Here is a 12779-nt window from a genome sequence, read left to right as displayed (position 1 = left end):
CACTGTGCAAAACTTCTACATACATTCAACCATACCTGATCTTTCCTAAGCAGTTATTATACTGACTGTGTGCCCAACAGTGCCTACTAATCATTAATCCTTATCAAACCAGCAAGGTGGGTACTGTTGTTAATTCCCATTTTGCAGATGAGGAACAATCACAAAGAGGTGTCTTAACTCCACCAAGGTCACTCAGCTACTAAGTGGCCTACCTGGGATTTGAATCTACACAATATGGTTCTCAAAGTTCTGTTTTATCCCTTCCTTCCCACTGTGCTATGCTAAATATTACAAGATGTCTGTACTATTTGTGGGGTTTTTTTGTTGTGTTTTTTTTGGGGGGGGCATTTTTTGTTTTTTGTTTTGATGAGGTGACAGGTTCAAAGAGGTAAAGCAACAGCCCAGAGTCTAGACCATTACCCAAATGCTACTATAAAGTAATTAACACAGACTTTGGATTATTGAGGTATATCCTGTATCATTGGACTACCAGATATAGAAAGGGCATCCATACCTATCCCTTGCACTACACTCAATCCACTCTAGAGGTGGTTTGATTAAAAATGTGTGGGCACTTCTCTTAGTCACTTTTTACCCTTCTCATGTGGAATTCACTACATAGAGTTCAAGCAATTTTCTTTTTCAGGAAGTCAGAATTTAAGTCATTCATTAAAAGGATCATAAAAACAGTGGAATTTGTTTGTTTTTTTCAGGCAACACAAGTTGGAGGAAGCCCTGCTGTTTTCAGGCCAGTTCATGGATGCTTTGCAGGCCTTGGTTGACTGGTTATACAAAGTGGAGCCACAGCTGGCTGAGGACCAGCCTGTGCATGGGGACCTTGACCTTGTTATGAATCTCATGGATGCCCATAAGGTGAGGGAGATTTGGGTCTCAGGGAAGCAAAACCATAGGGTCATGGGTGTCTTTTGCTCTCTCTTAACCATCTAGGGGAGAAAGAAAGCCTATATCTTTGCTAAGAGGCATCTCCTTATTTTCTGTGTTTAAACAAACTTAGACTGGATTCTGCATCATTCACAAAGAATTTACCAAAATTGGTTTGATTCAGAGTTGGCAATGTATAAACTTCACTTGGAGATTCTCTCTCTGTCTCTCAGTTGAGTCACAAAATGAACTTAAATTCAAAAGGAAATCCTTAAGATATCCTTTTCACTGATAACCTAATATGGTAATGGGAGAGATTTTAAACCATTTTTGAACCTATCGAGTCTAATACCATGCACACCACTATTTAATGTAACCTGTCATTTTGAGCTGCATACTATTCTCCTGTTCCACCACAAAGCATTCATCTCTACCTTGAAATTATATAAAATTGATTCTGTGCACTGCAGTTGTATTCCTCTTTATCTCCCATAATTCTGAAATGTTAGTATAATTATTTCCATTATATAGATGATAAAACTGGGACTCAAGTTAACCACCTTATCCAAAGTCACACAGCTTAAATGCCTGAACTGACATTTAGAGCCATGTCTTCTGGTGGTTCTTTCTTACACATCATTCTTCCTTCCTCTATGCATAAAAAAAATTAGAATCCACCTGATAAATAACTACTTTCTCACTAGTTTTGCTTCTTGGACTCAAACATTTCTCAGACAAACTAATTGTCCTATCTTCTTTCTAGGTTTTCCAGAAGGAACTGGGAAAAAGAACAGGAACTGTTCAGGTCTTAAAGCGGTCAGGTAGAGAACTAATTGAGAATAGTCGAGATGACACCACTTGGGTAAAAGGACAACTCCAAGAACTTAGCACTCGCTGGGACACTGTCTGTAAACTCTCTGTTTCCAAGCAAAGCCGACTTGAGCAGGCTTTAAAACAGGTAAGAGACATTTGTTGGGCCGGCAGCAAGACAAGGGATCTGAACAGATTCTTTTTATTTTCCTTTATAGGATCATTCCAGCCAGTCTCAAAATGAACATAAAAAAATTGATATTCTGAATGTTCTACAAGACTTTAACATTCATTTGTATTAAAGAAATAACAAATTCAGCTGGTTCTCAAAGATCTACAAATGAAAAATAACCTTTGTGGAGGCTGATGGGGACATCAAGTGACTACGATACCCTAAAGGATTGAGTCCCTGACCTATTCCCTGGCATGCACTAATGACTGGGACCTTGACTGCAGAAAGAGTTCCAATCTTTTGTGCTTGTTGTTTTAGGCAGAGGAGTTTCGGGACACAGTGCACATGCTGTTGGAGTGGCTTTCTGAAGCAGAGCAAACACTTCGCTTTCGAGGGGCTCTTCCTGATGACACAGAGGCCCTGCAATCTCTCATTGACACCCATAAGGTAATCCAGCCCTGGAGTTCAGTGCTCTATGCTATCCACCCAACAAGAGCTGCCCCACCACTAAGAAAACAGCATTTGCTTGCAAATTTCAGCCATTATGTGAGAAAGAACAAACGCAGAATAGTTCAACTCATTGGTTTAGTAGGAAGGAGAGGGAAGTGACTGTTTGTTTTTACAAGAGTGATTCACATTGGTTGTAAACAAATAAAATACCACCATAGTATTATATAAAGAAAATGTGAACTGTTTCCTCTTCTTCCCTGCATACATTTTTTTTTTTTTTTTTAAACTAGCTATGGGTCCTGGTCTGATCCCCCAGAACTGTTTACTAAACTGTAGAGTATAACACAGTATCTGGGGCCTCAGTCTGCCCCAATGAGGTGGGAAATATTTCCTTTTTTTAATTCTTGTAATTTTAATCTTACTTTTCTCATTGCATTCTCTCATGGGTATTTTGTTTTATAGCTCTTTGTGTTTTTCCAAAACAAATATGCTCACAGATGTGGAAATGAAAGAAAATAAGAATTTTTAAGAGATAGAAATGAATTCAGAGCAGAAAAAATACAGTACCACTGTGTCCTTAGTCTTTATTATCATCTCTAGCAGAACAAGTCATTTTTATTCTCACCTTCCAGCATCTTAGAGAACTAGAAAGAATAGGCAAGACAACAAAATACTATGCTTGAAGGTCGTGAGGTAGGAACAAATTTAGGGTGTGATGAAGGGACAAGTGGGTGAAGCTGAGTGAACGAGAGACAGAATAGGCACTGTGAGAGGAAGGTAGCAATCAGAGCATTCTAACTATGTTGAGTTTTGTGCTTAATAAATATTAATAAAATTATGGAAAATTTTAATAAAATTTAATAAAATTATGGAAAAAAAAGTCTAGAGATATCAAGTGTGGAGCACACACCTGTAATCCCAACAACTCAGGAGGCTAAGGCAGGAGGATTGCAAGTTCAAGACCAGCCTCAGCAACTTAGCAAGACCCTGTCTCAAAATGAAAAATAAAAAGGGCTGGAAATGCAGCTCAATGGTAGAGCACCCCTGGGTTCAATCCTCAGTACCATTTAAACAAAACAAAACAAAAAAAAACACCAGAGATATACATACAGGCTTTTGGAGATCTATGTCACCACATGTCAGAAAAAATACAGTGAAATTTCTTTCCCCTCATTATTAATCATGTGGGTAGATTTAAGTTTTTATTTTTGAATCTTGTGTGTCTAGGAATTCATGAAGAAAGTGGAAGAAAAGCGAGTGGATGTTAATGCAGCAGTAGCCATGGGAGAAGTCATCCTGGCTGTCTGTCATCCTGATTGCATTACCACCATCAAACACTGGATCACCATCATACGAGCTCGCTTTGAGGAGGTGAGACCATGCACCCAAGAAAATGGAATGATAGTGGGTGATAAAGTACTATGGAGCTTTCTTTTCTTTTTCCCTCAGATAGTAATCATTCACTCAATGGGAATATCTCAACAAAAATTAACTTTTTAGTAAATACTTTTTGGCAATGTGCAGCAGTCTGGAAGAATAGTACTGATGTAATGATGCACTTGTTAGTGCCTTCTGATGGAGACAATGTGTGTTGCTTCCTCTTTGCTGAGAAGTCCTGTGTTTAATATTGGGTACTAGATCTGGATATCGGATTGGATTCCTGGTTTCAGGAGAACCAATTGCCTATCCCAGCTCTTAGCCAAGCTTTCTCACTGGGGTAAGAGAGGAGCTTTTTGAGTGGCATGCACAGTCTTTCCCCTAAAGAGTCATTTTGCAGATAAGATGAAAAGTCACTTTGAGACAAAGGGATGTGTTTGACAAATAGTTGCTATGGTTTCCTTCTCTCCACAGGTCCTGACATGGGCTAAGCAGCACCAACAGCGCCTGGAAACAGCCCTGTCAGAACTGGTGGCTAATGCTGAGCTCCTAGAAGAACTTCTGGCGTGGATCCAGTGGGCTGAGACCACCCTTATTCAGCGAGATCAGGAGCCAGTCCCTCAGAACATTGACCGAGTTAAAGCCCTTATTGCTGAGCATCAGGTATCTTACCTCACTGGGGTTTTCTGTGCCATCATGGAGTCCATTTCCTTTGCCCTGTGTACTCCTTTTTTAATTGCTGCTTCACATATTACCACAAACTTAGCAGCTTAGAATAACAGTCTCACCTCACAGTTTCTGTGAATTGAAAGTCTAGACTTGTGTTAGCTGAGTCATCTTCTTGGGGTCTCATCAGGCTGAAATCGAGGTGTCAGCCAGTACTACAGTTCTCATCTGGAGTCTGGGATCCTCTTCCAGGCTCATTCAGGTGTTGGCAGAATTCACTTCCTTGCAGTTGTAGAACTGAGGTGTCCATTTTCTTGCTGGCTTTCAGCTCCTAGAGGCTGCCCTCACTGTGTTTTAAAGCCAGCAAGAGAAAGTTTTCCCTTGTAGAGTCTTACATATGAAATGAAATGATGGCTATTCCATCATTTTCACAGGTGTTGCCCACACTCAGAGGGAGGGAATTACACAGGGCATGTATACCAGCAGTGGGATCCTTGCAGGGGCAGCTTAGAAGTCTGGCCTTCGTTGCAGCCAAGGACCCAATGACCTATCCCCATTATACCTGGATTTGGAAAGAGCTCTTGCCAGAGAGGAGTGCCTGACATGTGAGACCAAATCAAAAGAAGGAAAACTCAGTTGAGCTATCTTCATAATATATCTTTAGGAGGCAAATAAAGTTTATAACCATAATAATTTAGACTGAGTGCCAGCATGGTTCTTGCTTAGTTATACCTCTAAGTCAATATGACCTCTTTAGTTAATATGAATAACTACCCTAGCAAGTAGGAGCTCCCTGTACTTCCTATGAAGCTTACCTTCCTTACTTTCCCTGCTGACTTCAAGGTCATTCCTGTATCTTCAAGCTCTCTCCTTCTGTTTACTCTTTCTCCAAAGCCTCCAGAAATGTTCCCGTCATGTTACCACCATTGTCACCTGTTTTATTCTCCAACCAAGCTTCGTGTTCCCCACCTTCTTTCCTTGGTTCCCATGCACTCCACCAGCCCCTGTGGTCTAGTTCCCACCCCCTTAGACCACTGACACAGTCCCAGGCACATCCTACTGACTAAGTCAATTGGATGCTTTTCAGTCCTTAGCTCATTTAACATGTAGCACATTTGGCTCTTCCTGACCATTCCTTCTCAAGTCATCTGAACTGGTTCCTATTTCTGCTTGTTAATCTTGATGTTCCTTAAGTTTCATTGGTGCTTTTCTCACATAGCTTGTTTTATCTAGCCCAACAGCTTTAGACATCACCTATAAGCCAAGGACTTCTGCATATTTATTTATTTATTTATTTTTTTCATCTTTAGCATCATTGTCTTCCAAAGTACAGACATATTGTAAACTGGAGGCAGCTCTGAAACTACATTTTATATTTGATTCCTTGCCTAACCCCACCCCTCTCAAACCTGCTTCCTCTTTGTTCATTTACCGGTCCCCCAGCACAGAAGCCAGTAATGGATCTGGAACTCTTCCATTCCTCTCCTCCCTACATCTAGCCTTTTACTAGGTCTTATCTGTCCTGCTTCCAGAATGTCTCTTGGTTCTTTCTACCATAACTAAGGTCCTCACCATGTTTTGCCTCAGTTACTACAATGATTTCCTAACCTGTCTTCCTACTACTAGTCACTCCCTACCCCCACTTACCCATCATTCTGTTTTCTACAGTGAAGTCAGGGTGATAGCTCTAAAATAGATTTGATTATGTCACCTGGATCAAAATCTTTCAGATGTCTCCCATTGCTCCCAGAATAAAATTCCGTCCTTTAGCCTGTCAAGGCCTTTCTTGACCTTTGTCCTGCTTGCCTCTCTAGCCCCACCTCTTGCCAATCCTCTGATTGCTTCTCTCCTCAGCCAGTTAGTGGAAAGGTCCCAGTTTACAATCCTGTCCAACTCCCCTAGCTCTGCCCAGGCTGTGCCTTCTATCTGAACCACCTCCCCCATTTTTCACTGATTCTTCACTTCTCAATATCAATATTGGGCTCAGGCCCCAACCTTTGGGAGATTTCCTTGCCACCTCAGTCTGTGAGTTACTTGTCCTCATCTTCCTAGACACCTGTATGGCATTTAGTGCTCTGAATTCTTGACTTTCATCACTCAGTTGTGAGCTGCTAAAAATCAGATCATGTCTTCCTCTTTCAGGTCTTTATAGCCCCTGAGAAAGTACCTTGCTCAGTCAGATTTTTTAAATGGAATAAAAGTATGCAAAGGCTTCTATCACTTGGGCAGTCTGCCATGAGCTTTGGCCTTTGTTAGTAAGAAGTTATAAATAAGAAGCTGACGAAGAAAATGCTCAGCTCTTTTTTGTGTTTTTGTATTTAACAGACATTTATGGAGGAAATGACACGCAAACAGCCAGATGTGGACCGGGTTACCAAGACATACAAAAGGAAGAATATAGAGCCTACCCATGGTCCTTTCATCGAGAAATCCCGCAGTGGTAGTAGTATGTTTCCAGCCCACTATTTTAGGATGCTTCCTTCCTGTTAATTGTAGATGAGCATTTTTTAAGCATCTGTCAAAAGCATTACTTTTTAATTTTCAAAACCCTATTGGATTTTAACCAAATCTGTTTTTTTAAACTTGTTTTTCTTACAAAGTAGCCATACTATTTTCTTGGGTTACTGTATAATAACAAGATTAGCGTGTTCTTTGGCATTGCCCTTTCTATTGTTTTGGTCCCTGGTGCTAGCTGTTCACATTTGGTTTGCACTAATTTAATTGTAACATAAACCAACTCCTATAGAATCCCCTGCTTTTTTCATTGAGTCGATATGTCTTTAGTCCACTATGGACCATAGAACTGGTTGGAGATACATGAGAAACATGTAAGTACCTGTAGGCTGAGAGGAGGATCAGTAGTTTTGGAATTAGTATGCATTCACATTGCCAAATTCCATGTTTCTTTTCTCCATTATGAACTGGATAGCATTGTAGAGATCGCTTATGTTCATAGCTGTTTGTTTTTGAACTGACAAAACCAGCTATTCTACTCTTGTGGTTATTTTTCCTTTTAGGGAAATCCTTAAGTCAGCCCACACCTCCTCCCATGCCAATCCTCTCACAATCTGAAGCAAAAAATCCACGAATCAACCAGCTCTCTGCCCGCTGGCAGCAGGTGTGGTTGCTAGCCCTGGAGCGCCAGCGGAAGCTGAATGATGCCTTGGATAGACTAGAGGAGGTAATGCTCTACTGAGTGTCCCTTATGTGAGTCTGTTGTTTAAAAAGTCCTTCCAAGGGTTCTTCTATGACCTGTGTGCCTTCACCTACTTCTTTCAGAAGTAGAATCAGACAAGCCAGGTGTGGTGGCACATGCCTATAATCTCATCAACTTAGTAAGGCCCTCAGCAGCTTAGGAAGACCCCATCTCAAAAAATAAAAAGGGATGTAGCTCAGTAGTTAAGTGCCCCTGGGTTCAGTCCCCGATGCCATTAAAAAAAAAAAAAAAAAAAAAAAAAAAAAGAAGTAGAATTAGACCCACAATGAGCCAGTACTCCTTCTTTCAAGCTCCTGAATGAGAAGACTCCTCATGAGAAAACCACTCATACAGCAGAGGAGGCTGTACCATCTGGTTGTGGAAAGCAGTTAACCAGCCAGTTCCAGCCTGATTCTTCCAGGCACCTTGTTGTGGTTGAGAACCAGGAACATAGCCTTGACAGTTATCTCCATATGTGTAGCTTAAAGAAATGAGCCCTTCACGTAGTTATATATACTACCCAATTATGAAATAGGAGTACTTTTTTACAATCTTGTTACTGTGTTGGTTTTCACTAAATCATGAAAAAGCAAATCATATTTAAACTATCATTATCCAGTATAAAAATATATAGTACTGCACTTCCTAGTTTTTAAAACAAGCCTCTAATATATTTTATATTTTTTTATTTGTGCATATCAAAGCAGCTATGCCTGGAAGTGAGTGTTCTGTGTTTTTTGTTGTTATTTCTTGTAGGTCAGTTGAGTTTTTAAGCGTATTTGGTTCTTGGCGCTTTTTTCTCCCATTCCTTCCAACTTTGGAGTTTGAAAGACCAGGGGGAAAACTGCTGCACTCTTAAGTCTTTCTGAGTGTGAATCACTGACATAGTGCAAGTAACTGAAAATCACCCTGCCCACCACACAGGCCTGCTGTTTTCCATTAAGGCCAAACATTTAACATAAATGTCAGATGGGCAGTTTGCTCCCTCTGGTGCCATTCCAAAGAAACACACGTGGGGGCAGGGTTGGGTTCCTCCTGCTTCTGTCTAGAACTCAGATTTCCTCATTTAATTCTCAGAAAATAGTGGAAAACAGGAGTCTCCTTATGTGGGTCCTGTGTTGATCATAACTATCTTTCAAAACAATGTAAGTGAGGGGTGCTGAAATCTCCCTTTGGGGTAGAAGCCTCTCCCTTACTACTAAGAGGGTGGTCCTTAGAAAAATCCAAAGGCAAAAAGCAAAACTGGTTCCACCCATTCTTGTTCTTCTTGTTCTGTATTTTCTGTGGTGGGGTTTTTCAGTTACCGTTACTCCTGCTACCCACATTATACTGCAGCTTGTGTAAATAATCATGGCTTTAAGTGAAGGAGCCAGATTGTGCATTCACAAGAGACAACATGTAGATAGCATTGTTGGTGCCCCCAGAAGGCCTGCATGGCTTCACTGAATGTGTGAGAATTTCGGTATGCTCTGGGAAACCTTGAGAGCCATAAATAATAGGTCTTATCGGCACTTCTGATTTCCGTCTAGTTGAAGGAATTTGCCAACTTTGACTTTGATGTTTGGAGAAAAAAGTATATGCGTTGGATGAATCACAAAAAATCTCGGGTAATGGACTTCTTCCGGCGCATCGACAAAGACCAGGATGGGAAGATAACACGTCAGGAATTTATCGATGGCATTTTAGCATCCAGTGAGTTCAGTTATAATTCCAAACACATGTCACATCTGGATTCCTTGTACTTACTTTATAGAAGTTGTGATACTCTGGCGAAACAGTCTCTCTGAAGTAAAAGTATATCTTGGGGAAGAACAATGTAACTGCCTGGGAAAAGTTATCTGTTGTTTTGATGGAGAGAAGAATCTCATTTCACAAGTCAGGCATGATGGTACCCTCCTATAAACCGAGCAATTAGGAGACTGAGGCAGGAAGATCTCTAGTTGGAGTATAGCCTGGGGGACATAGAGAGACCCTGTCTCAACATTTTAAAAAATAAAAAGGGTTGGGGACATCTCAATGTTAGAGTTCTCCTGGGTTCACAAAAAAAAAAAAAAAAAAGGTTTTTCACAAAAGCAGTTTCTGACCTGTCTATAATAGATTACGACATGTTAGCAGAATACATAGTTCAGGCATAAAGCAGCTGAGTAACTTGCCAAGATCACAAAGCACTTCTCAAACTGTATAACTTCAAGTGAGGAGGTCAGGGAAGCCCTGCCTATGCAGGTGATATTTGAACTGAGATCTCAGTGATGAGAAGGATCCAGCCATGTTAGGGTTTGTGAGAGGAGCTGGGGCAGAGGGAATAGAAGGCACAGAATACTGAAGTGGGAACAAATGTGGCATATTCTAGAAATGAAAAGGTTGACATAGTTGGTATGTTACAACCTAGAAGGAAAGGGGTGGAGTTGGAAGGATAGGCAGCACTCAGTTAATGTAGGTCCTTGTCAGCAATAGTGAGAGTTCAAACACCATTCCAAAGACAGCAAGACAGTGGGGAGCCATGAGGTTTTTAGCTGAGAAGCAATATAATCTGATTTATATTTTGATAAGTCACTCTGACCACTATGAATGTTCACATTTCCCTGTGGAAAGCAATTAAGAATGAATTCAATAATCTTAAGTGTAGAAAAAACTCAATCTTAACTCAAAATTGAATTCTTCTGAAATAGGGACTCATCTAAACATCTAATAATTGTGATATTTTATGCCTTTTGGTATATCTGAAATACTACTTTAGTATTTTAATTCTATAGGGAGTAGAAAAGGCTATACACAGAAATTCCAAAGTCTTAACTATGATAGTCCCTAGATGCTATATTTTTTTAAGTAATTTTTTTTTAATCTTTATAAAAGTGGGGAGTTTTTTCAGTGATTTTTTTTTTTTTATTTTAATTTCAAATATATATAATTGCCACCCAACCAAGTAAGGGCTCTCAATGTTTCAAACTGATTCCTTTTCTTCAGAGTTCCCTACGACCAAGTTAGAAATGACTGCTGTGGCTGACATTTTTGACCGGGATGGGGATGGCTATATTGACTACTATGAATTTGTGGCTGCTCTTCATCCCAACAAGGATGCTTATCGACCAACAACTGATGCAGACAAAATCGAAGATGAGGTATGAGGAATGACTGTCTTTTCAGTGTATTTTTAACCGTAGATTTATACTATCTTAGATTTGGTTGAATACAGTTACCATATCAGCCTTTTGATTTGTTTGTGGGAAGGTAATTATTTGGAATTCTGTTTGGGGATCAGCTTTTGGGTAGTGTTTTGGAAAGCCCCAGAGGGTGTCTGGCAACTGAGCTCTAACTCAACATAGATAAATTACTCCAGTGATCATGTCTGTGGTGCTATCAAGTACACACAGAATCTTTAAGGGAACCACACTCATCTTGGTTTATAGGTACCATGTCACTTAGGATGGATTCATCTCAGTCCTGAACCCCCTGGAATGTGGTCTTCAAACGCAGCATTCAAGGGTGAATTGTAATGTTTAATATGGTGTGTGCCCACCAAACTCTTAGTCTAGTTAAAAACTATTGTGTTGAAAATAGCAAATTCTTCAGTAGTACACAAAGATCCCAGGGTCTATTGATAACAGATCTTGGGAAAGGAGGGACAGTGGTTCAGGTCTTGGGAGTAGCCCTGGGACACAATGTGATTTACTTCTGGGGAATTCCAGACTCAGGTTGAAATTCAAATCAGTGGGCTGGGGAGATAGCTCAACTGGTAAAGTGCTTGCCTTGCAAGCACAAGGCATATTAGCACTTTCCTCTAAAGGAATTCTGAAGCAGGATGAAGAACACGTTGTATAGTTACTTGGAATTTCTTTCTAGTCTGTCTTTCTCAATGTCTCTGTTATCTGTAAGAGCAGTGTGGATTAGTTTGGATTAGAAGATAAATGCATATGTCAAAATCTTGAAATGCCTAAAAAACAAGTAATGATGGTTTCTCTGTTTACATGTTAAAAGGGGGGTCTTTATTTCTCTGACTAGGAAATCTCATTCTACCCATCATGATTTATTTTTGTTATTGTTCACAACCAATAGGTCACAAGACAAGTGGCACAGTGCAAGTGTGCGAAAAGGTTTCAGGTGGAACAGATCGGAGAGAATAAATACCGGGTAAGGAAGAGAAGAGCCAGTCCTCTGTGGTGGTGGTTTCCTCACATGTGGCCCTTGTAGGTGAAAGGACCTGACACACAGCAGACTGGTGGCCCCATCTTCTGGTGCCTGGAGGCCCAGAGCCCATGGCCTTGAGATATGGTCACTGTCTGGCCCTCATCTCTAAAGGTCAAATGTCAGGTGTCCTGTTGAGCGTAGTTACTGTATCTAGGTTGATAGTAGCTTGTATTTGACAAGATAGTAAACATTTAAGAATCATTGTCACACCGCTAACCAAAATCCTTAGGCAGCATTGAAGGCACCTTTGGAAACAATTGTATCTGCTGACTGATTATTCACCCCAAAAAGGCAGTTGTTGTGAGCGTGAGCAACTTCCAGGTCCCTAGAAGACTGGAGGAACTGTGTCAAGGCCCAAAACAAATGCTGTGCCTGCTCTGATAGATGAGACCTGGGCACACTGGGGAGGCTAGATGTAGCCATAATAGTAAACTACACTTGTATTTTAGCTTCTTTGGGATCAGGGTCAGGGCCATAGAAGGAATCCAAAACAGGACTCCTAAAATATATTTAGCAGTTCATTGGGAGTTCCAAAGTCCTAAGAATAATCTGTGTTTGGCAAAGAGGCTATAGATGATCATGCTTGGTTGAAACACAGAAATATCCAGGTTTCATTAGTGCCTCAAAAATGTCCTCAGACTACACCAAATCCACACCAGGCTGCTATTAGCTGAGGGCTGTTGAGTGACTGTGCCTTGAATTCAACCCAGAGCATTTAGTTAAAGCTCCAAGTAATTCTACACTTGCTTGTTAGGTTTTGTGTTCTTGTTTTTAACAAGAGCAACAGAGCAAAAGGTTAGGGCTTCTTAATTTGTAAAATCATAACCCTATGACAGGAGTTCAGTCAGTACAGTCAGTGTATATTCAAAATACTGGTTACATGATGATATGATTTCATTCCTTAGTGTTAATTTGACAAAATGTTCTCTTTTTTTCCCTCCATCCTTTACTCTTACTGTCTGTAGTTCTTCCTCGGCAATCAGGTACAGTGTGCCTTGCAACATTCTCCTCAGTGGATATGGTCTGTGTAACTGATACTGC

General features: G+C 40.5%; 1 protein-coding gene across 16 annotated transcripts in view; it reads left to right on the top strand.

Moving 5' to 3' along the window:
- Positions 1-12779, top strand: part of Macf1 (microtubule actin crosslinking factor 1) — a 336255-nt gene that overhangs the window by 305050 nt on the left and 18426 nt on the right. For 12 of the 16 annotated variants that reach the window (XM_047537702.1, XM_047537610.1, XM_047537575.1 and 9 more), the window contains 11 exons: positions 714-873; positions 1646-1840; positions 2183-2311; positions 3542-3685; positions 4166-4354; positions 6683-6803; positions 7375-7538; positions 9083-9245; positions 10518-10672; positions 11607-11681; positions 12704-12721. In XM_047537702.1, the coding sequence (XP_047393658.1) occupies positions 714-873; positions 1646-1840; positions 2183-2311; positions 3542-3685; positions 4166-4354; positions 6683-6803; positions 7375-7538; positions 9083-9245; positions 10518-10672; positions 11607-11681; positions 12704-12721 (1513 nt within the window). The remainder of the gene's footprint in view (positions 1-713; positions 874-1645; positions 1841-2182; positions 2312-3541; positions 3686-4165; positions 4355-6682; positions 6804-7374; positions 7539-9082; positions 9246-10517; positions 10673-11606; positions 11682-12703; positions 12722-12779) is intronic. The other 4 variants (XM_047537721.1, XM_047537761.1, XM_047537782.1 and 1 more) reach the window with 1 other exon arrangement.

Source organism: Sciurus carolinensis, chromosome 1 (assembly GCF_902686445.1).
Source record: "Sciurus carolinensis chromosome 1, mSciCar1.2, whole genome shotgun sequence".
NCBI lineage: Eukaryota > Metazoa > Chordata > Mammalia > Rodentia > Sciuridae > Sciurus > Sciurus carolinensis.
Note: the sequence above shows the minus strand (reverse complement) of the source record. Positions and strands in the feature narration are given on the sequence as shown.